The sequence below is a fragment of the Cryptotermes secundus genome, unplaced genomic scaffold, assembly GCF_002891405.2.
Source record: "Cryptotermes secundus unplaced genomic scaffold, Csec_1.0 scaffold2307, whole genome shotgun sequence".
Taxonomy (NCBI): domain Eukaryota; kingdom Metazoa; phylum Arthropoda; class Insecta; order Blattodea; family Kalotermitidae; genus Cryptotermes; species Cryptotermes secundus.
Genome location: NW_019722982.1, coordinates 154912 through 177340, shown reverse-complemented (window position 1 = coordinate 177340; position 22429 = coordinate 154912). Strand labels below are relative to the sequence as shown.

General features: G+C 42.4%; 1 protein-coding gene across 1 annotated transcript in view; it reads right to left on the bottom strand.

The window, feature by feature from the left end:
• The window catches only part of LOC111861593 (catalase), a 35103-nt gene extending 15387 nt beyond the window's left edge, over window positions 1-19716 (bottom strand). The window contains exon 1 of the mRNA XM_023846281.1: window positions 19552-19716. Within this exon, the coding sequence (XP_023702049.1) occupies window positions 19552-19605 (54 nt within the window). The 5' untranslated portion in view covers window positions 19606-19716. The remainder of the gene's footprint in view (window positions 1-19551) is intronic.
• Window positions 19717-22429: the final 2713 nt, after the last annotated feature.

Genomic DNA, 22429 nt, shown 5'->3' with positions numbered 1-22429 from the left:
TAATAATAATAATAATAATAACAATACAGTTATTTGATAATGTGCTGCCTGTCAGGGCAATCACACACCTGCAGGGGGTGGTAACAGGCGATTATGGAGCAACAAGGGAACGATGTTTTCATCTGGAAGAAATTGGATATGTGTTGAGTAACATACAGGAATGATGTCAGACACTTGTGTACGCTTGTGTAAGCGGCTGTTCGCGGCCATAACAGTTATTTGCAACAAAAGCTGAGGCTGCTGAAACTGCAGTTACCCAGTGAGCAACACAAGAACAGAAGAGGACCAGAGGACAGAGGGACAGCCAATGAGTATACAACAAACTAAAGAAGTAAGGAAAGGTATGTTGCCTTTTGCGTAACTATCTCGGAAACCGTATGACTTATGATTTTAATTACAACTGAAGTGTCAACAAATTTCAATAAATGTCCCCAAAATCAAATTTCGCATATTCCATTCTGTGATTATCAAGGTCTTATGCAAGGTGAGGAGGAGGGGCATGGGGGACATGGAGGCAGTAGCAGGTGCAATTTGCAACTTTCTGTTGTGAACGTGCAAGGGTACATGAAGGTGTGAAAAGCATTTACACAGTGAGGTAATGAATCTTACTCATGTTGGGAATAAAAACAAACTCCGTGGTTTTAGTCCGCAAGCGAACTATACCAACCGAGTGACTGACGCTTGTCAGCGAAGTTAGTGCCAACTTTAGCAGATGGAGGATGTTGTGTGGTCAGTGTGACGGATCCCCACGGCCATTAATTTCGATTTTCTATACCGGCGCCGCTATTTCCTTGAAATAGCTCCTCAATTATCCTCATGAGACTGAGTGGTCCCCTTTCCACACCCACTACTTCTCACAAAATATGGTAGCAGCACCGGGAATCAAACCCGGACCTCTGACCACTAGACCACAGAGGCGGTCCATGTTGGAACAGCACAGCTTAAAATCTCAATTTTTAACAAACCTGTCTGAAGTCATGTCTTTTTTTCTTATTCCCCGATGTCCAACTAATACTCACAACTACATTCTCTATCCTTTTTGCTTTCTTATTCATAGTTCAAACAATCATTTGCTTCCAGGCATTTCAAAGAAAGGGAATATGACCTAAAACTAAGCAAACAAACAACAAGCACACTCATCTTAAACAAACAGAAAAATATAAAGGAAATCAAGAGCCTAAGGGAATGTTGGGCCTGTCTTTATAAGTACCACACCATTAAGACTTATGGAAGAGCACAAGTATAGCTAAAAGCATTCTTGAGTATGGCACTAGTGGTCAGCTCCATTGGTAAACCATATTATTTCTGTACGATTTGAGGCTTTCACGGCAGTGCCAAATCCCAGAAGACTGCTTTCTTCATATTATTTCTGGTTATCATTAAACAGGAGGTTGGATGGGCCCCAGTGCTGGTCTGTATAGATAAACAAAACAAATATTTCTGCCCCTGCTAGGAATGAAAACATGATTCTGGTCATCGGGGACACAGGGCACTCAATGACTGGGGAGCACGGACAAAGCTGAAGGAAAATACTACAAATACTGTAACTTGTTTACGTGTTTGTTACATAAAGGGACTTTATTATCTACAAAGCAGCACACAGAGCACAAACAAAATCACATAGTTACTTCACTAAACAAGAATTATAGATAACAGCAAAAGACTGTCACCACAAACAACCAAAGTACACAGAAATCAAGATAAAAATAAATATGTAATCTTGCAATATCTGCCAAAAAACAATGTATGGATTTTTTTTAATGTCTCATTCATACAGGTTAACCATCTCTGCACCTCAGCACCATCTGAGAAATGGAAAAAGATTGCAAAAAGTATTTGCTGTAGCCACGAGGAAAGCTGCATATTATAAAACTTTGTTTTGATATAATCTCTTTTCTGTTATGCATCTTCTATAATCTACAGAGGAAACAGCAAACAAATTTAAATCATCAAAATACATATAGTAACAAACCAATTAAAATTAATTTAAATATCTGTTCTTTTCATACTAAGATATGTATAAATCATTGCAAGTTATACAGAAACCATCCTGGCTAGCGACTGATGTTTACTGACTACTTTCATTTAATGTTTCTCTTAATACAATGTTCAAATTTACTGTTCCACTTGAACATTCAATGGTATATCTTGATTATAACATAATCTGGTCAACGGCCTACACTATCTCTTATATATCTTGCTTCTAATCTTGCAAGTGTGTCAGACAGTCAGCAGAATAAACATCTTGAACTACTTTTGCAAATACTGCTTTGTAACTGAAATGACGGGCAACTTATCTTGTGAACAGTTTTAATAATGGTTTAGACATATTTTTTCACTCTTTATCGTGTGACTTTTGCCTCACTACTTCATATTATCAACAAATCCATACTAACCTTTCCCCACACAGTTCAGGCCAGTGAGGTTTCATTGCAGAACCATACGCTGTAGCAGAATATGACTTCCAACGAAAAGTTCCTACAGAAAAAGTTACTGAGAGGCACCACACAGTGAAGACTATGAAGATTCCTGCCTTCTGGGATGTGAGGTTGGTCTGGTAGATCATTACCACGTTTTGGAGGAACGTGCTGCACATACAGGGTAGGCATGTGGTAGATTACTTCTCTACCCTGAAAATGGAGGCAGTACCTTCCTCAAAAACATTGGCAAATAATGTACTGAACTACAAGGCATCACATCCCAGAGGATAATGATCTTTAATAAATTACTGATCGCAAAACGACAGAGGTTCTTATGACTGTTCCTCTACCTTAACAAGAATTTGGTACTTTGAAGTATATTTTAGGGTTTGTAAGTTGAACTTGCCTTTCCAAGTATTCCTGAATATTCCTATATCTCATTTTAGTCTGGGAGTATACGTGTATGTCATTTTACAAATCCTACCTCCCTATAATCGTTTTATGCATTGTCTCAAATTTTGCTTCAAATTCTTCATATTCTCAACAGTGTTTATAGTCTAGTCATCTCGCACAATTATATAAACTTCCAGTTGATAGAGGATCTCAAAAGAAGATGTGTTAAATGACTCAACAAAGGGGGGCTAAGAACATTTTTGAAAGTATGCCATTAGGTAGAACAGTGGGAAAACTAAGACTGAAATGGCTTTAAGATGTAGAGAATGATTTATGAGAGACATGAAAGTGAAAAGATGTAGGGGGGAAGGGAAAATAAAAAGTGAGAGAAGAATTAACATGTGTCTTAGGCTGAAAACCCACTTGCGACAAACCGTGTGGGTTTTCAGCCTTAGAGGTGGCATGAATTCTTACAGAACTGTACAGCCAAAGCATAAGTTAAGTGAGCCCATGTCTTATGACTATAGACAATAGCAATCTAAGCTGTTTCTATTCATATTTTGTCAATTAATTCTTGCAATTATGGCATACCGCCCAAATACAAGGCTCTGTTTCAATTTTCACTGGCTGGTATGGATAGGGGCTATGACACCAAGGCCTCCTTCTGTCACGTTGGATCTTAACAGTCACAGTGACCTTAAATTTTTCTAAGAACTAGTTCATTCACCCACTGCCACTGTTGCATTTAATAAGAAATGGGATATATTCACTCCTTCAGATGACATGCCAGTATAATTGGGTTTCATTAACTAGTCCACCTTTCAAGTCACTTAAACAGGCTCTGAACTGGTTTACCTGCATATTATGTTTCCCCCTTATCACCTTCTAAGCTTAGACCACAGGAAAAGGAAAGAGAACCTATGATGACATACAAACATGAGTGGCATATGGCTCTAAACTGATTATTTGCAATGTTTGCTGTTCAGAAGAATACAATGATCATTATAGCATCAAATCACTCACCCATCCACCTACTGGATACAATTTTTACTCTTCATCTCAAATATTCATCCATTAGAGTTTAGTTATTCACAAGTGAATGATTATATCATCAAATAGATCACTTTGTTCAAATTCTGGTACTGTCACCTCAATTTTGCCCTTCCCACCAGGACAAGACATTATTTTTTTTCGGTTGTACAAAATGTATTTACCGAAAAATTTCTAATGCCATACAAAAAAGATATCATAAGGTCTTGATTTGAAAAACTGTATCACAAATCATTCCTATTGGTTGAATTTCTGTTTGGTTCATTTATCATGTGTGACTGTGGATGAAATGTTTCGATCACTGTCATTTATTTTCATTTCCCCTCCCCCGAGGATCCATCATACACATGAATCCAAATCCAAGTCCAACAGAACAAGAACATAATGTTCCAGCAAACAGATTGATTCTCTTTAACAGGGCTGCAGGATCAATGTCTTATGAGATCTGCTGTATAACAAAGATTACAGTCTTCTGGGATGCAATGCGGTGCAGTCTGCTACACTGTTATTGATATTTCTGAAGAATGTTCCTCCAAAGTAATGTTAACAATCCATCAGACAACATTAAGCCCACATTCTAGAAGACCGTAATCTTCAGAGTCATTGCTGTGAAACATCATCTCTCATGTTCTACCCAGAAGATGCAGAGCGAACATTACCCCTGATACACGATACCTACATATCAGACTACATGTCATCATATCACAGATGACAGTAATTTTCATAGTCATTGCTGTATGAACCTCAGACCTTGCATTCTACCCTGGCGACGATGACAAACACGTTCCCTTGAAACACTGGTACTTTTATACTAAATACATGGCATCCTATCCCAGATGAGAGTAAGCTTCAAAGTCATCACCATGAGAACCTCAAATCTTGTATTGTACCTTGAAGATGGAAGCAGCATGTTCCTCTGAAACATTGATACCTATCTACCAAACTACATGGCAACACCCCCAGAAGACAGTAAACTTCAATGTATAATGCAGTCTACTTATGTCTTATAAAGGTAAAGAAGGTAAAGTTGTCCCTGTGCTTAACTAATTAGGCACTATGCCATGAAGGTGTATGGGGAGTGGATGTAAAGGCCCACTTTTCTTGACGTCAGTACTAATTGGGGGTGAGTGGTCAGTGTCATGGCCCGGCTGCTTGACCACCTGGGGAAGCGCTAATACTGAAATGGTGGTGACCAAGATAACCATAAGAACCATGGTAATGATGTAACAGGCAGAATCCTTAAGAAGCTGACAGTTGTTCACAAAATCAAGATATTCAGCATATTTTATGGAACCTGGAGGTCCACTAACAAACTCACAATAGCTTTCCATGGAAACCTAACCTCACACTCCGTTTCTGTCCATTGACAACTATTACCTTCCCAGCTATGACCCAGGATAGTGCAGTATAGCAAATGGCTACAGGCTGGTTGGCTGAGGGGTTGGAGTTCGGGTCCCGGTAAGGGCAATAATTTTCACTTCTCCATACTGTCCAGACTGGCTCTAGGGACCACCCAGCCCCTTATCCAAAGGGTACCGAGGGCTCTTTCCCCAGGAGTGAAGCTGACCACTCATTTCCAACTAGTGCCAAGGTCAAGAAAATGTGGATCTATACATCCACTCCCCCATACGCCTTTACGGCGTAGTGCTTAATTAGTTAAGCACAGGGACAAATTTACCTGTTTATGAAAATGTGTCTCTCTATAACTGTGACCTTGTGTCACTCTTGCTCCGAGATGAGAAGGCAACTTTCTCCAACCAGCCTAGTCAAGTCAGGTCAATACATAGACGTTGCATAACAACATGGGGGCACAGCGTGGGCTGCAAACAGGTTCCACTCCCTTATAGCCAACCTGAACCTCCGAAAGCGCGAAATCATTCTGACAATGCTTATTTGCTTGTGGGAACCCATACTTCGCCTCCAACCCCCCAAAACACGCATCACGTGCACTTATACGTCACAAGATTCCATCAATTTGAAATTAACTTCAACCATTACTGATGAGCGGAATGACTCGGCTGGTATAGTGACGGGCTAAGGGCTGGACGATTTTGGTTCGATTCCCGGTAGGGGCAAGAGATATTTTGGTACACCACAGCGTCTAGACCGACTCTTGGGCCCACCCAGCCACTTACCAAACGGGTACCGATGGGTTCTTTCCCGTGGGTAAAGCTGCAGAGGCGTGAAGCTGACCACTCACCCCATGTAGTGTCGAGGTCAGGAATAGTGGAACTATACCTACACTCCCCCATACGTCTTCATGGTTTAGTGTTTGATTAACTATGCACAGGGACAACTTTAACTTCATTCACTCATCAGTGGCTCTACAGCCCTTTTGTTGGGCCCTGGCCTCTTCTTGAGTTCCGTAATCTTTTTTACACAGACGGTAGGACTCCTTGGACGGGTGATCAGTCCTTCGCAAGGACAACACAAACACAGACATCCATGCCTTGAGCGGGCAACTTCACTAGATGAACACTCATCGTGATGAAGCGTGTAAATCTGCAGAACCTCCAGTGTGCACTTAATTACAACCGCCATGAGGCCATGTAGAGGGAGTCTCGAGACCGATCTCGTCATGGTTTCCCGCAGGCATTCCACGCAAATGACGAGGCAGTATTCTAAGGCCCCCCATACACACACAGTTTGACCTTCCGATCGACCTTACAGGCAAAACTGTGACAGTTTACCCCCTCCCTTTCCTCCCCATACACGCGCAGATAAAGCGGCAGGCTTCATGCCACAATCACGGTCTTCCAGCCTATAATGTTGAGTCACACACGTCACGTGCTACGGTCCTGCAGGCAGAACTGACGGACTGACGGGTTTCCCACAGGCCAACAGTCCAAACGATTGGCTGGCCGGCCGCACCAGACACGTCAGTTTTGCCTTTCAGTCTTCAACTGTGCAGGCCGAACTGGAGGCCAAACTGTGTGTGTATGGGGGGCCTAACTCCCGGGCGTTTTCCTCCACATCTTAATTCATTATTAACGACCACACAAACATTCAAAGCTATACATTCTGAGCTGCTGACAAATAAACCCGTGTAGAGGCTGGTTAGAATACCTCCACTGTAGCCCTAGGAGCCGTGGACGACGGAAAGGGCATAACTGGGCCACTCTGTCAATGGGAAACATAAATATAGGGAGCAGATCCTCCAGACTGGGGGCTGGATGCGGGACTGAAGACCTTGTTCTGTAAAAAGAATTAAGGTTGTGAAATCAAAACAAGGGGAAACCGGCCCAATTCTGGCAGAATCTTCTACGGAAGGCTATGGCTCAACAGGGGCTGTTTTGCCGATGATAGGGGCCTCCACATTTCGATTGCCCCGTGCCCCCCACAAGAAAAAATCCGTGGCCTGTAGTCCGCAAGCGAACGCCGCATGTCGACGAAGTTAGTGGTAACTTTAGTGGATCAAGGGTGTCAAGTGGTCAGGGCAAAGGATCCTCACGGCAGTTAATCTCGTTTTTTTTAGACCGGAGCCGCTACTTTTCCATTCAAGTAGCTCCTCAGTTATCCTCACGAGGCTGACTGGACTCCGTTCCAGACCCAATGCTTCTAAGAAAATCTGGTAGCGCCGGGAATCGAACCCAGGACCTCTGGATCTGTCGGACCCACAGCTGTAAATTACCCCCGTGGAAAGAGCTTCAGGTACCCACCGGATAGGGGGCTACGTGAACCCCAGAGACGGTCTGGATGCTGTGAAAACCCTCGTTTCCTGGGTGGAATCGAAACCCGTCTGTCCACTAGTCCGTCGCTATACCGACTGAGTTATCCTGGCTCCAATAAAGAAACATATAAAGGCAAAGTTGCCTCCGTGCATAATTAAGCACCATTCCATGAAGATGTGTGGGGGAGTGGAGGTACAGCTCCACTATTCTTGACCTCGACACTAGATGGAGGTGAGTGGTCAGCTTCACGCTCCGGCCACTCTTCCTCTGGGGAAAGAGCTCCCGGTGCCCATTGGTTAGGAAGCTGGGTGGGCACCAGAGCGGGCTTGGACGCTATGCAGAAAGATCTTTCGCCCCTACCGGGAACTGAACCCAGGACGCCCAACCTGTAGCCCGTTGCTATACCGACTGAGCTATCTAGAATAAATGAACACATACGTAAGTAAATGCTAGTTTATTTTGACATATTAGGCTGAGTGAACTAAAGGAAATCAGGTATCCCATTTTCTTTCAATACGTAAAACCAAAGCCAATGATTGTGTAGAACATTTAGAGAAAACGTTTGAGAATATTTGGCCGTTTCCCAACAAGACCAAGTGTAAAATTATGGGATCCTCCAATAAAAACGTGTAAACGTATACAGGCTGACACTGTCCACGCACAGGGATCTCGTTCTTAAATGCTAATACAGTTAACATCGCCTACACAAATCGCACATTAAAGTGTTAATGAAAATGCAACAGGTGTTTTACATATAACAATCACGAACTTGCTTGCTTGTTTGAGATACACATTCAAACATTTAACACTACTGTATCAATTACCAAGGACTTTTAACGGCGATGATGCTAATACTAATAGTAGGGAGGAAAATGTGCCACTCACACACACTCACGGAGCTGAGCCATCCTGTTCAGTTACAAGACTTCCTGAACATTTTCGTAACAAGCGTATTATTTTTTTTACGGTGAGGAACTGTTAGCCCCACCCCTTGTCGGCTCTCCGCGACTGCTTATTCAATATATTCACAGCTTCCCTCCTCACCTGGAGGGCGTCTCCTCCATCCGCAAAGTGAGGACGCGCCATGCCGTGGTGACAAAGGGCCCACCGAACATGGCGGGGAAAATGGGACGGTTAAAAAATCCTTCACAAACAAAGTTCTTAAAGATAAGGATAAAATTAGTTATTTATTTCAGTCTTATTATTGCAATGTTCGTAAATGTTGAATGGTTACGTCTTTATTGCCAAGTTATTTATTTACGTTATATGGAAATATCTTCAGCAGGGCCGTATTACAGTTTCTGGGCCCTGGGCCAATTGAAATGTGGAGACCATTTCAGGAACAAATTTAGGTTATGGCTGTTCTTTGTATATTTCTTATAATAACTTAATATACAAACTAAAATTTTGCGATTTTTAGACAAGCAAATGTCCCCCAAAAATTGTGGGTTCTATTTCTCTTCAGCGGAGGTCCCAAGGTAACAGCCCCTGTCGCTGTCCCGTAAATCGGACTCTGATTTTCAGATATATGCCGTCAGTTGCGTTCCTGTTTGGGTGTTCATGACGGTAAATAAAAGGCGCCTTTTGGAGACTAAGCTAACGCAAAGTTCTGGGCAGTTCTGTCGTCGTTGTCCCCTGTTTACTGGATGTGTTCATGGCTGATGGAGACCGTCTCCACTCACCAATCACGAAAATCACACCAATAATTGAACTACACTTAATACACACACATGACGAAAGCACTACAGCATTTAACCTCTAAAGGAATATTCAAATGAATTACCTTATTCTTTCATCATAACTTTTAAATTCCGTGGCCTGTAGTCTGCAAGCGAACTATACCGACGGAGCGGCCGCCGATTGTCGGCGAAGTTAGTGCCAACTTTAGCGGATAGAGGGCGTCGCGTGGTCAGCGCAACGGATCCCCAAGGCTGTTAATCTCGGTTTTATAGACCGGAGCGACTATTTCCTTGAAATAGCTCCTCAATTATCCTCACGAGGCTGAGTGGACCCCGTTCCAGACCCACTTCTTCTTCTTTTTCTATGGCGCAACAGCCCGATGTCGGGCCTTGGCCTCTCTTATCAAGCCCCTCCATTTCTCTCTGCCCTGCGCTGCTCTCTTCCAGTTCCTTACGCCCATTAACTTTTTTGCATCTTCTTCCACCGCATCAATCCATCTAGTTCTTGGTTTCCAGGCATGTCTCCTACCACCTGTTGTACTGTATAATATTTTCTTTGGGATACGCTCCTTATCCATTCTCTGTACATGCCCAGCCCATTGCAATCTTTTAAGCTTTATGGTCACTGAGATCTCTGGCTCCTTATATAATTTGTATAACTCCTTATTATATCTTATTCTCCATATCCCATTCTCTTTTATCGGTCCATAAATTCGTCTTAGGATTTTCCTCTCGAATAAATTGATGACTGATCCCTCTTTCTTGTTTAGCGTCCAACCCTCACATCCATAATAAAGCACCGGTCTTATCATTGTTTTATATATTTTTGTTTCAATCCCTCGGTGTATATCCTTTGATATATCCACTACTTCTCATGATATTTAGTAGCGCCGGGAATCGAATCCGGGACCTCTGGATCTGTAGCTAGAAACTCTGACCACTAATTTTAAACGTTAAAAATTGTTTAATATTACTTCAGTCGATATGAGAACGACATAGTGAAACAACTTAAAGACATCAAGATGTTCGGATCCTTCTGAAGTGAGATAAGCTGATCTTACGAAACATGTCTGACTGCAATAACCCAGCCACTAGGCGACAGATTGTCGTCTGACAATGATAATATACAGTAAAACCCATTCAATATTCATTTATTTGTGTTCTTCCTTCATTTAATATTTGAATTTCACTGATCTCAAATCAATAATATCAACATCAAATGCGGGATTCACTATACACAGTGTAAACATTCTGGGAGGTCATAGTATCGGCCATTATAAGCACAAAAGAAGTGTACATGTACATGTGCCCTATTCCGAACGGTTTCCGAGATAGAGCTATTTCACTGTACAGACGAGCAGCACGCCATGCCCTCACACGAGTTGCAAAGTGCATTTATGTTGACGGTGGAATTTTCGAAAATGTATTATACTGGGTAAACTGTTTAAAAAGTGTAGTGCAAAGTACAGTCGGAGACTACAAGTACATCCAAACGAACTTGCAGCCTCACTACTAACCCATGAAGATGAAGTTAGGAGATTATAAAGATTCAAACCGTCAGACCTATCTGATAGATTTAGCTAGTTTTAAGTGTATAGATGCCACAAATCTTAAAGCATCCACTGGGATAGCCTTATTAACAATGTTAATGACATAGTCACCACATCAGTCACCAAAAGTACTCATTGTCCTTAATTGGACAGATTGTATGAATCTATCTCAAATAAAAAAAAGGGTAAACTGTACCGACTATGTCACTTGAACAATAAATACCGGCATTACAAACAGTACGTAATCTCTCTCACTTATCAACAATTCTGGAACTGTACAGTGAAATGGCTCTATCTCGGAAACCGTTTGGAATAGGACACATGTACATGTACACATTTTCGCTTAGAATGGCGGATACCACGGTAAAAAGGTGAAGTCACGAAGGGATATGGAGACTGGATGTATAGATCCACATTTTGACCTCAGCACTAGTTGGAGGTGAGTGGTTAGCTTCACGCCCTTGCCGCTTTACCCCGGGGACAGCGCCCTTGGAACCCATGGGATAGGAGGCTGGGTGGGCTCCAGAGCCGGTCTGGACGATGTGGCGAAGAGAAAATTCTTAACCCTACCGGGACTCGAACTCCGACCCCTTGGTCGTCCAGCCCGTAGCCAGTTACGATACCGACTGCGCTATCCCGGCTCCACCGATACTACGACCTTTCCTCCTGGGACACCCTGTATACAATCCTAATATAGCTCAGACACTANTGTTACATTATTTGTTCTTTGCGGTTTAAAATAAAATACTGACTTGCAGGATTTGAGTTATCTCAAGGCAGTGTCGCCTTTTGGGTTGTGACGTCAGGCAGCTTGGAGACAGCCGGATATTCTGAAGGAACTTATAATTTTCATCTCCAGGGTCAAACAGAAAGTCACGGAAAAGAACGGCAGAAGCGGGCGCTAAGCTCAGCCAAGTGTTGTGTGGTGAAAGACAGACGTTTCGGAGGAACACAGTCTCCATCTTCAGGGCCGAAGATTAAGCTTGACGCCTGCTTCTGCTGCTCTCTTGCGTGGTTTACTACTCCACCCTGAACACGCATGCGCCATGTTCCTCCGAAGTACACCACATTACAACTGATAAGACCACACACTTCAAAACACTAACATGTAAGGCGATATAAATAACCCGGATTATTTACAATAAACGTGTTTACACTGGATGGCTGGTTATTCCAAGATTCACAGAGAATTTTAACTCAACAATTATTAATAATTTGGCTGCCTAAAATCCTCTTTTCTTATGAAACTTCAAATGTTCTTCACTGTCATCACAAAATCCTGCTACTGGACCTTATCCTGTGTAGGTATATTCAGCCCAGTTTCTATCCTCACAACCTATTTTCTTATGATCCATTTTAATATTATCATTCTTGTTGTTTTTCTCCTCCTCCTCGTTCTCCTCCCCCCCCCCAAGTATATAGGCCACTGGCTTATTTCTGACTCCAAGAGAATATGTCACCATTTTAAAAGTATATTTTGATTCTGTGGGGCACGCGGTAGCGTAGTTGGTTGATGCACTCTGCTATAAGGCGGAAGGTCGCGGGTTCAAGTCCCGATGAAGTCATTGGATTTTTTCAGTTGAACTAATCCTTCCAGCCGCACTATGGCCCTGGGGTCGACTCAGCCTCTAACAGAAATGAGTACCAGGAATCTTCCTGGGAGTAAAGCGAGGCCGGTACGTAAGGCTGACAACCTCACCGCCATCTTTGAGCCGACTGTCTAGATAATGTGGGAGCCACGACGTCTCACAACCCTATGGGCCCTCACGGCGTGTTACAGGGATAGCTTTACTTTTACTTATTTTTACTTTATTTTGATTCTGTAGTGTGTGTAGTAGCCTCACATTAAAAATGCCCCTGGTTCAGTCCTCAAAATTGCTGTTGATCTCTCGTCTACACAATAAAACCATAACAGTGCTGTAACGCGGTGTATCGAATGAGCTCTGAAGTGGCTGGGTTCAGTTAGTAACAATTCCGCTGGTCCGGGGATCTGCTAAGGGTAGTCTTATAAGCTGCTGTTGTTTTCATGAAAAATGCTTATTCAGAACATTTTCCTGAAACCTGAATCTTGTACATTTTCAGTCAGAGCCAGTCACGTGAAGATGGGAGTAGGGATAACTCTCCGTAGCACAACGATGAACATTGTACAACTTAATATTAGCATAATCAAACAAACATTTACAGAACCATGTTTGTGTGTTACATGCAATTTTCATTCTTCCACAGAATATAAAAATTGAGTACATATTTTCAAGGATGCTTTCAAATCTTATCATATTTCATGAAGTTGGTGACAAAACATTTCGCCATAATTATCCAATCTAAATGATATATATATAATGAGTCTTATCTGTGTTCAACAGCTCCAGCGTTAGACAAAAGTCTTGTAATTCTTATGGCTGAAGTTCTGAACAGCATATGAAGGCTCTTTATTTTTTAATGTCCTAACAATGCAACTAGTCCGGGACTAACGAGCATTTTTATTCTCACTTAAACTACTACTACTACTACTATAACTATTATTTTTTTTATTGCTAGTGGGGTGGGACTAAGTCCCTTGTACTGCGGCCACGTCTGGCCTATTGTACCAGCCCGATGATAGGTGAGGGTGATTGTGGAGCAATTGGTGGAATGAAGATTGGCAGGGGAAACCGAAGTACTCGGAGAAAACCTGACCCAGCGCCACTTTGTCCACCACAAATCCCATTTGACCAGACCCGGGATTGAATCCGGGGCCGCCGCGGTGGGAAGCCAGCGACTAGTGGCCAGCGGCCACTACTAGAACTAAACTCTGAGACTACGTCCACCGGAGCGTCCCAGCATGTGGTGTCGTGAAGCGCTTTATGGTACAACTTGTCCATCCTTGCGGCTGTAGCAATGGGAACAACGAACTCCGAGCCAACATTCCTTAGCCTCGGGGCATCAACTTGCAATACAGCTTCACTGCTGTAACTCTGATCATTACAGCCACCACGCAGTATTAGAGAGACTAATCATGATGGCTAAGTGGCATTCTGATTAATCTGTAGTGTGGAGGTTTACATGTCAGCTAATGATTATGTTCTGAGAGCATTCTTACGATGTTCCGTACATTCTCCAGGTAATGATCAGGAAATTAACATGGCCACAACCTCCTTCCTGCATTTGCCCACCTTTCACCATCACCTGCAGATATGCAGTTCTTTACCAGTTGGACTGACCAACTTTACTACTTTTGTCATTTTTAGGTCAATTAGTTCTGCATATTCAGTTGCAGGTTATGCAGCAATGCGTGAGATGTTAAGTTGGACATGAGGTTATGGTGGGACAGACCATGAAGTGTTATCCTCTTGATGTGATGACATTTAGTTTGGTAGATGGCCACAGACATTTTGGAGGAAAGTACTGCTACTTCTTGTTGGTTTACTCTTGGACTATGAAGATGGACGTAGCACATTCCTCGAAAACATAGGCTAACATCTACCACACTACATGTGTTTACAAGCCAGAGGACAACTCTCTTCAGTTAAGATACAGATATTATCATTAAAGACAAATATATAAGGATATACAATGAGGCTGTTTCCTGTCTGTATAGTGACGGGTGGGGGCATGCGGTGCCGTAGTTGGTTGTGGCAGTGTTACAAGGCGGAAGGNTTTTTTCAGTTGACCTAATCCTTCCATCGGCACTGTGGCCCTGGAGTCAACTCAGCCTCTAACATAAATGAGTACCAGGAATCTTCCTGGGGGCAAAGGGAGGCTTGNTCGACTCAGCCTCTAACATAAATGAGTACCAGGAATCTTCCTCGGGGCAAAGGGAGGCTTGCGCGTAAGGCTGACAAACTTACCGGCATCTATGAGCAGATTGTCTAGAGAAAATGTGGGAGCCTCAACGTCTCACAACACTATTGGCCTCCACAGCCTGTTACAGGGATAGCTTTATCTTTTTTATAGTGACGATATGGGCTGGGGTACGATCCCTTACACGGTCAAGAGATATTTCTCTTTTCCATAAGGTCAAGACCAGTTCTAGGGCCCACCCAGCCTCCTATATCATGGGTACTGGGGGTCGTTTCCATGGGAGTAAAGTAGCAGGGGTGGCAGGGGTTCAAAGCTGATCACTTACCTCCACCTAGTGCCAAGGTCAAGAATGGTGGAGCTACATCTTCACCCCCCATGTCTTCATGTCATGGTGCCTAATTAACTAAACCCAGGGATAACCTTACCTTCATCTTTAAAGCAATCTCATCTCCCACCACTCTCCAGCAAAGAAACGACAGTGTTGCTGGGGCAAGTTGAGCTTAAAACATTCTCACACCAGACTATATGATGGCCTTACTTAAAAAAAAAAAAAACTCCGTGGCCTGTAGTCCGCAAGCGAACTATACCGACCGAGCGACCGCCGCTTGTCGGCCAAGTAAGTGCCAACTTTTGCGGATAGAGGATGTCGCGTGGTCAGCACAACGGATTCCCACGGCCGTTAATCTCAGTTTTCTAGACCGGAGCCGCTACTACCTTCAAACAACTACTCAATTATCCTCATGAGGCTGAGTGGAACCCGTTCCAGACCCACTACTTCTCAGAAAATCAGGTAGCGCCGGGAATCGAACCCGGGACCTACGGATCTGTAGCCAGGAACTCTGACCACTAGACCACAGAGGCGGTCGATGGTCTTACTATCCACTGGACAATAATTATGATATTACACAACGTTGTTTTCTTCCCTACCCTGAACAAACTTGCTCGATATACTGTTTTCCTTATCAGCTCATCAATCAATTACATTAAAACAGATGGCTGTCAGCAGCAGAGGGGGAAAGACTTCTGCAAAAGCAGTCTCTGTTCATAATTCACACATTTCCTGCGGTTTTAGTAAAAGACGAACTGATCGGCGGTAAATCGCCAGTAGTAAAGTGGCTCTGATATAGTCTTCGCGTGGAAGCGGGTTGGAATACCTCCACTGTAGCCCTGCGAGTCGTAAGAGGCGACGAAAAGGGAACCCTGTTCGTGGGGGGATATAAATACGGGGCCCAGGCCATCCAGGCTGGAGGAGTCTCGAATCTGAGACAGTAAAATATGGTCATGAGTCCCGCAGGACTCAGCCGTCAGAGTGACTGCGCTGGCGAGGGCCAGCACCAATTGTAAACGACAGACCCATCCTCTCGTCAAAGAGGATGTTACATAAGGACTATGACCACAAGTGTCCAGTTGGGGGGGAAAAAATACTGGTCTAGTCTCAAGGGGCTTTTCGCCAAGACGAACTGATTGGCGGTAAACAGCCAGTCGTGAAGTAACTCTGACTCTGACTCTGACTCCATAAAGCACTGATTATATAAGTAGGGACTTAGGTTGCCGCTCCTGGGAATTAGCGGCACACACCTATCACTTAAAATTGCAACGCCTACAAAATAAGTTTCTCCACACCACTGGAAAATTTGCAAGTTGCATACCGGTCCGCGATTTGCAATCGGCTTTCAACCTCTGTATGTATATGAATATATAACGAAATTGTGCAGGCAACAAGCAGAAGTCATACAAAATCATGAGAATAAACATGTCCTCCGTATAGGACAAGGTGAAGTCAGACACAGAAAATATAAGAGGTTTAAACTTGGCGAAGGTCAAGCTTATGACCGTTCAAGTGACAAGTTGACGCTGTAACGTAAGTAAGATAAATATGATCTGCTTTGCAAAGCCTGGACTGACATAGGGCCTGCTATTGTGCAAAAACAAGAATTTTCAATAACATGCTATTATGAGCGATACATAAACTTAACAAAGTCCAAGCATATTCGTAAGAGAAAGCCATCCTTTCGTCAGAGAGACGTTACATAAGAACTATGACGGTAAGGGGACATCTGGTCGTGTTCCTCAAAGGGCTTGGCTCCAAGGCGAACTAATTGGAGATAAAACGCCAGTCGTATAGTAACTCTGATATGGACTTTCCGCGTGGAGGCGGGTTCGAATATCTCCACGGTAGCCCTGCGAGTCGTAGGAGGCGAGGAAAAGGGAACTCAGTGCCTGGGGATATAACTGGGCCACCGTGTTCCTGGGGGATATAAATACGGGGACCTGGCCCTCCAGGTTGGGGGAGTCTCGAATCTGAGACAGTAAAATATGGTCATGAGTCCCTCAGGACTCGGACCCGAAAATGGCTGCGCTGGCGAGGACCAGCAGGAATTGTAAATGATACACCCGCCCTCTCATCAGAGAGGGTGCCTATCAACAAACCCGCAACGTTCTGACAGCAATAACAATCAAAGATGTGTGCTTGACACCAAGATAGACTGGCTGGTTGAAGGTCGGTCAGGACTATGATCGTATGGGTTCAGTTGCAAAAAAATCTGTGGTCGTGATCCTCAAGGGGCTTGGCGCCAAGATGAACTGATTGCCGGAAAACTGTCAGTCATAAAGTGACTGACTCTGAAGCAATAGCAGTGAAGACGTGACTGTGGACACTAGTGTGTGTGAACTGTAAAGTGCAGTCACCCGCTGTATAAAAGTGTAGAATAAATAGAGTCAGAAATGGCTACAGTCATGTGACAAAATCCTACCAAGCCTCTTGTTAAATAAGAGGCAACAGCAAACATAAACAAGAGTGATACAGAGCTGCATCAACACAACGGGTCAATGCTAAGGTCATCTGTTTCTGTGGCTCTTGGCTTCTGAATACTGTATTGCAGCGTAAAGAACCAACAGCATAAAAATTATAGTCTTATGGCTATACTACTTCTGTTAGACTACTTTCCTTATTTTTAAAGAACAAGAGGAGGCTTATGAAATCACTTTGCTGTCTATGTGTCTGTGTGCATCCTTCCTTAAGTCCTGAAAGCCAGATCAGTGGAGCCTGAAGAAACAGCCGTCACAATACCATATGTGACATGTTAAAAGATGTCTGAAAATTGGAATAATGTAGTCAGAGAAGCGCCGCGGAGACGAGGCATTGCTTAAGCAAAATTCTGACTTGTTACACTTGCACAGTTTGTCACACTGTCTACCTCCTAGAGAAGTTAAAGCATAACATTACTGCATGTACTTGCAAACTGTCTTAAAAACAATATCTAGAATGAAATATATTTAATTCCCTGAAGCAGAATCCTCCTTTGTAAGCCTGTTGCTCCGATAATCACAAAATTCTCTTCCTTTTACAGAACACCAAGGTTCATTACTGTATTCACAAAAGCCTGCTTTGAGACCATGACCTGAAGCAAATGAATCCAGTCCATGTTCTCACATCCTACATCTTTAAGATCAAATTTAATACACAGAGATATTGGGTTTTTGGACTTTATCCACTGTCCTGGTTTTTAAGATAACTAATAAAAACACGACGTTTCAGAAACTGGATCTGTTTCCGTCCTTAGGTGAGGGAAAAACACCTATTCTGTTGGGTCCCTTAGAAAGAGCTAGCCTCAATCAGCGTGTTTTTATTAGTTATCTTAAAAACCAGGACGATGGATAAAGTCTGAAAACCCAGTATCTCTGTGTGTTATACACCATCGTCAGAATCCTATAATAGTAACTACTAATCAAATTTAACATTTCCTTCCAACCAACATACCTACAGACTTTCCAACTAAAACTTTGTATACATTTCTTATGTCCTCTGTTTCCCACCTCCCTTATTCTCCTCGAACTGATCTCTCTAATGATTACGAAGCTCTTCAATGTGTAATTTTCTGTATCCACCTATTACTTCCTCCTCCTGAGTTTAAAAATTCTCCATCATACTATTCTCTGACACCCCTGAGCTTTGTTCTTCCTGTCGGCTGCGAGGCGAATTCCTACACCCAAGCAAAATAACACGTTTCTGTATTTTAATCTTCAAGTTTTTATATATGGCAGGAAAATAAATCTTAGATAAATGGTTGTGACCATTTAGTTAATTTAATCTGCTCTCAATTTCTTTGCGAATGTAATTTTGATCTGTTACCGTTATTCCCAAGGAACTGATAGATATATAGGCAATTTTTTTATCCAGTCTAACTCATAAACTGTTTTCGAATTTATATATTTTCATGGGTGAAGCAAATAACCTGGTGTGCCTGAGATAATGAAACACTGGAACTAAATATTCAGCTATAAATATGTTATTCAATGGACTATTAATTAGACTTGGTGCATGTTTGTATGTCTTTGTTATACTCATATCTCTTTTGCCCGCACAACATTTTGATAGTTACACTACTTGCCAACAATCAATACCACTAGCAATGTTTAAACTAATTGAGGTCATGTTTCTTGGCCTGACCTTTGGGTTGCCGGTGATAAGTATCCCAAAAATAGTCAGGTAGTGATTGCAGCTGCAGTGTAGCAGGGAAGGTGGGCTTTTTGTGCACCGAAGAAGTATGGCCCATGAATTGCGAATGTTTGTAATATGTAGGATTGTGTGAGAGTTGTCATTTTCTAATATCTGCACCTCTCTTAAAATTTACTTGGATTTGGAGGTTTAATTTTCAAGACGTAGTATTACTTCTAAATGAGGGGGAAAACAGTTGTACCGTATATCCGACACAAAATACGTCCTTTCAGAATGCCTATTTGATGACGATTTTCAGGTTAATTTTTCAACTCCAGTGTCCCATGAAATGATGTTCTACTGGCTGTTAACAAACAAGGTACGTTTATAGTTTCGATAGTACTCCATGAATTGCTGAGTAAGACTTCTATATGCTATGCCTCGAACCTGTTTACACATTATACAACTGCAATACATGACTTGCAGTGTCCAACTAAAGGTCAAGAGGTAATGGAGACGTTTAAGAACTTAACGAAACGTTAAAAATAGCAACGAAAATATGTCACTTACTTGTTTCTTCTTGTAATTTACTAGCTGATCGGAGGCTGGATCCCGAGAAGACATTTTCGACGAAACTATTAACCTAACAGAATCACTGCAATACTACACTTTCCTCTGGTGACTGCTTCGAGCCGACCTGACGAACCAACACCTTCAACTTCGTATATAACTTGCCGCCATGGCTAGATAGGCCAACAGTTGGAGGGAGTTTGAGTAAACATGGCTGCAAGCACGAACATTACTCTGCCATCTTTTAGTATTATCTATCGACCACGATTGCAAATGCCGGTAACTCAGTCGATAACAAGGTTTATTGCTGCTCGGCCATCACATCTCACAACACTTTTAATAAGATTTTGAATTCCTGATAACGTAGATAATTTTACTCCATATTCAAAGTAACGGTATGGATACAGATACTGCAGGTCTGCTGGTTTGCCACATTCTTTCCAACTGTTGCCAGAACATAATGGCAGAAGCTAACATCATTACATTGCAAAGCAACATTTTGAATTGCAGCAGTGTAAATAGTATCACAGAATGAAAGGCTGGCTTAGTGTTTACAAATATGGGGAGCGGTCAAGACTTGGAAAAGGCGACTAAAGAATGTTCTATTCCTAAATATCTGTATTCAGCCTTGTTCCTGTTGTTCAGCACTTGGTAATTCATAATACATAAGAACTGGTCTCCATTCACTTCAATGAATAAATAACAACATACTAAAAAAGTCCATGATATGTATACAGTTGCCGTCTTGTAGTGCACTCAATTTCACCTGTTACTGCACGACATGTTTCGGCAACATAGTGCCATCATCAGGTGCCCTAATTATGCTAATCTATTTCACTGCTTGCCTTTATAAAATTATTTAAAAAGTGTATGATTACAACACTCGCAGCTAAGAAGGGAACACACATCACAAGACACGGTTTACACAGAATACAAGAAAAACGACCCCTATAGTGGAAGAACCACACGCAAGTTTTAATTATGACACATAAGATGAATAATCTTAACAAGTTTTAGTGTGTGTAAATTTATTATAGTTGACAAATACGCACTTTTTAAATAATTTTATAAAGGCAAGCAATGAAATAGATTAGCATAATTAGGGCACCTGATGATGGCACTATGTTGCCGAAAAAAACTGAGTGCACTACAAGACAGCAACTGTATACATATCATGGATGAAAATCAGTGCAACAGGACGGTAAAATACAATACTAAAAAGTGCCTAAAGTATATCATATATTATTTACATTATTCTGTTTTACATAATATAACATCATCTGAAAAGTATTATCTTCTGGAATGTAATGCCATGCAGTTCAGAAGTTCACCAAAGTTTCGTGGCGCTATATCCCCCAGCAATCATCAGGGTCGACAGTGACCCAAGCAAGCAATGAACATGACACATGCAGCAAGCACAGAGGGCAAAATACCATCTCTTTCTTAATATACATCAGAAATGTCACCAAATGGGGCAATCAGATACTTATGTCTGATACGAAATATTACTGGGGCATAACATGACCACTCCCCCACCAATGGTGTCTCCACCTTATCGTGGTGGTGGGGTTTGAGAGCTCCTGAGACCCTGAGAGCTATGCCGGCGGTAGCGTAGCTACTGGTAGGGTCACACATGCCGGACAGGTCAAGGGGTAGGAGCCAGACAGAGAGGGATACTCTGGTCCTCAAGGTTGGGGGTTGGGCGTGAGGCTAATGACCTCACACTGTAAAAACTAAATTGTTCAGAAATCCGAGGAAAGAGTAGCCGGATGGACCTATTCAAGACGACCCGGAAAATGTTTAAAGGATTTGAGAATTGGATCTTGGAATGTATTATCTCTTTACAGAGCCGGAGCACTAAAAATGCTACTTGAACAACTAGATAGCTATAAACTAGATATAAAGGTGAAAAGGCTTGAGTGGGCTGGACACATAATACGTGCCAGCGAGAATAGAACCATCAAAAAAATGCTTAACACCAAACCAGAAGGAAATAGGAGAGTGGGAAGACCAAGGTTAAGATGGGAAGAATGTGTGTGGCAGGACATAAGAATTTTGGGTGTAAAGAACTGGAGGAATGTAGCATTGAATAGAGAAGAATGGCGAGCAATCCTGAGGAAGGCCACAAAGGGCTGTCATGCCAGTAATGATGATGATGATGATGAAAATGACCACTCACCTCCAACTAATGCCAAGGTCAAGAAAACGTGGGTCTATACAGCCAGTCGCACATACGCCTTCATGGCATAGTGCTTAATTAGCTAAGCACAGGGATAACTTTATAAAATATTATATACTAAGTTTTTATGTTTAAGTACTGTTGGGTGGGTTGAGACTGAGTCCACTTGGTATATTGGCTACTAATTGGCCTATTGTACCAGTACTGGATAACAGATGAGTATGCAGCATTTGATGGAACGAGAAATGGCAGGGGAAAGCAAGTACTCTTAGGAAACCTGTCTGATTCCCACTTTGTCCACCACAAATCCTACATGACCTGCTCTAAGACAGAATCTGGGCTGTCGCAGTGGGAAGCCGGCAACTATCCACCTCTGCTATGGGATGACCATGTTATATACTATCTACAGGTATGTTTTCAACTGCACGCAGTAAGCGACATAATCCACAAAAACTTAAAAGGTCCGTAATAACAGATTACTTTGTGGATTCAATGAGTTCATATTTCATGTCTACATTCTCGTATATGCTACACACAAAATCTTAATGCCCTTGAACACACTGGTCTAGCTGTAATGATTTAGACTTGTATCTGGGAGGCGCTCAATAACATTCAAAATGGGAAATATTTTTCTATGCAACAGATCAACCAAACTGAATAAATATTTTCACACACATACTGAGACATGTTATACACAAC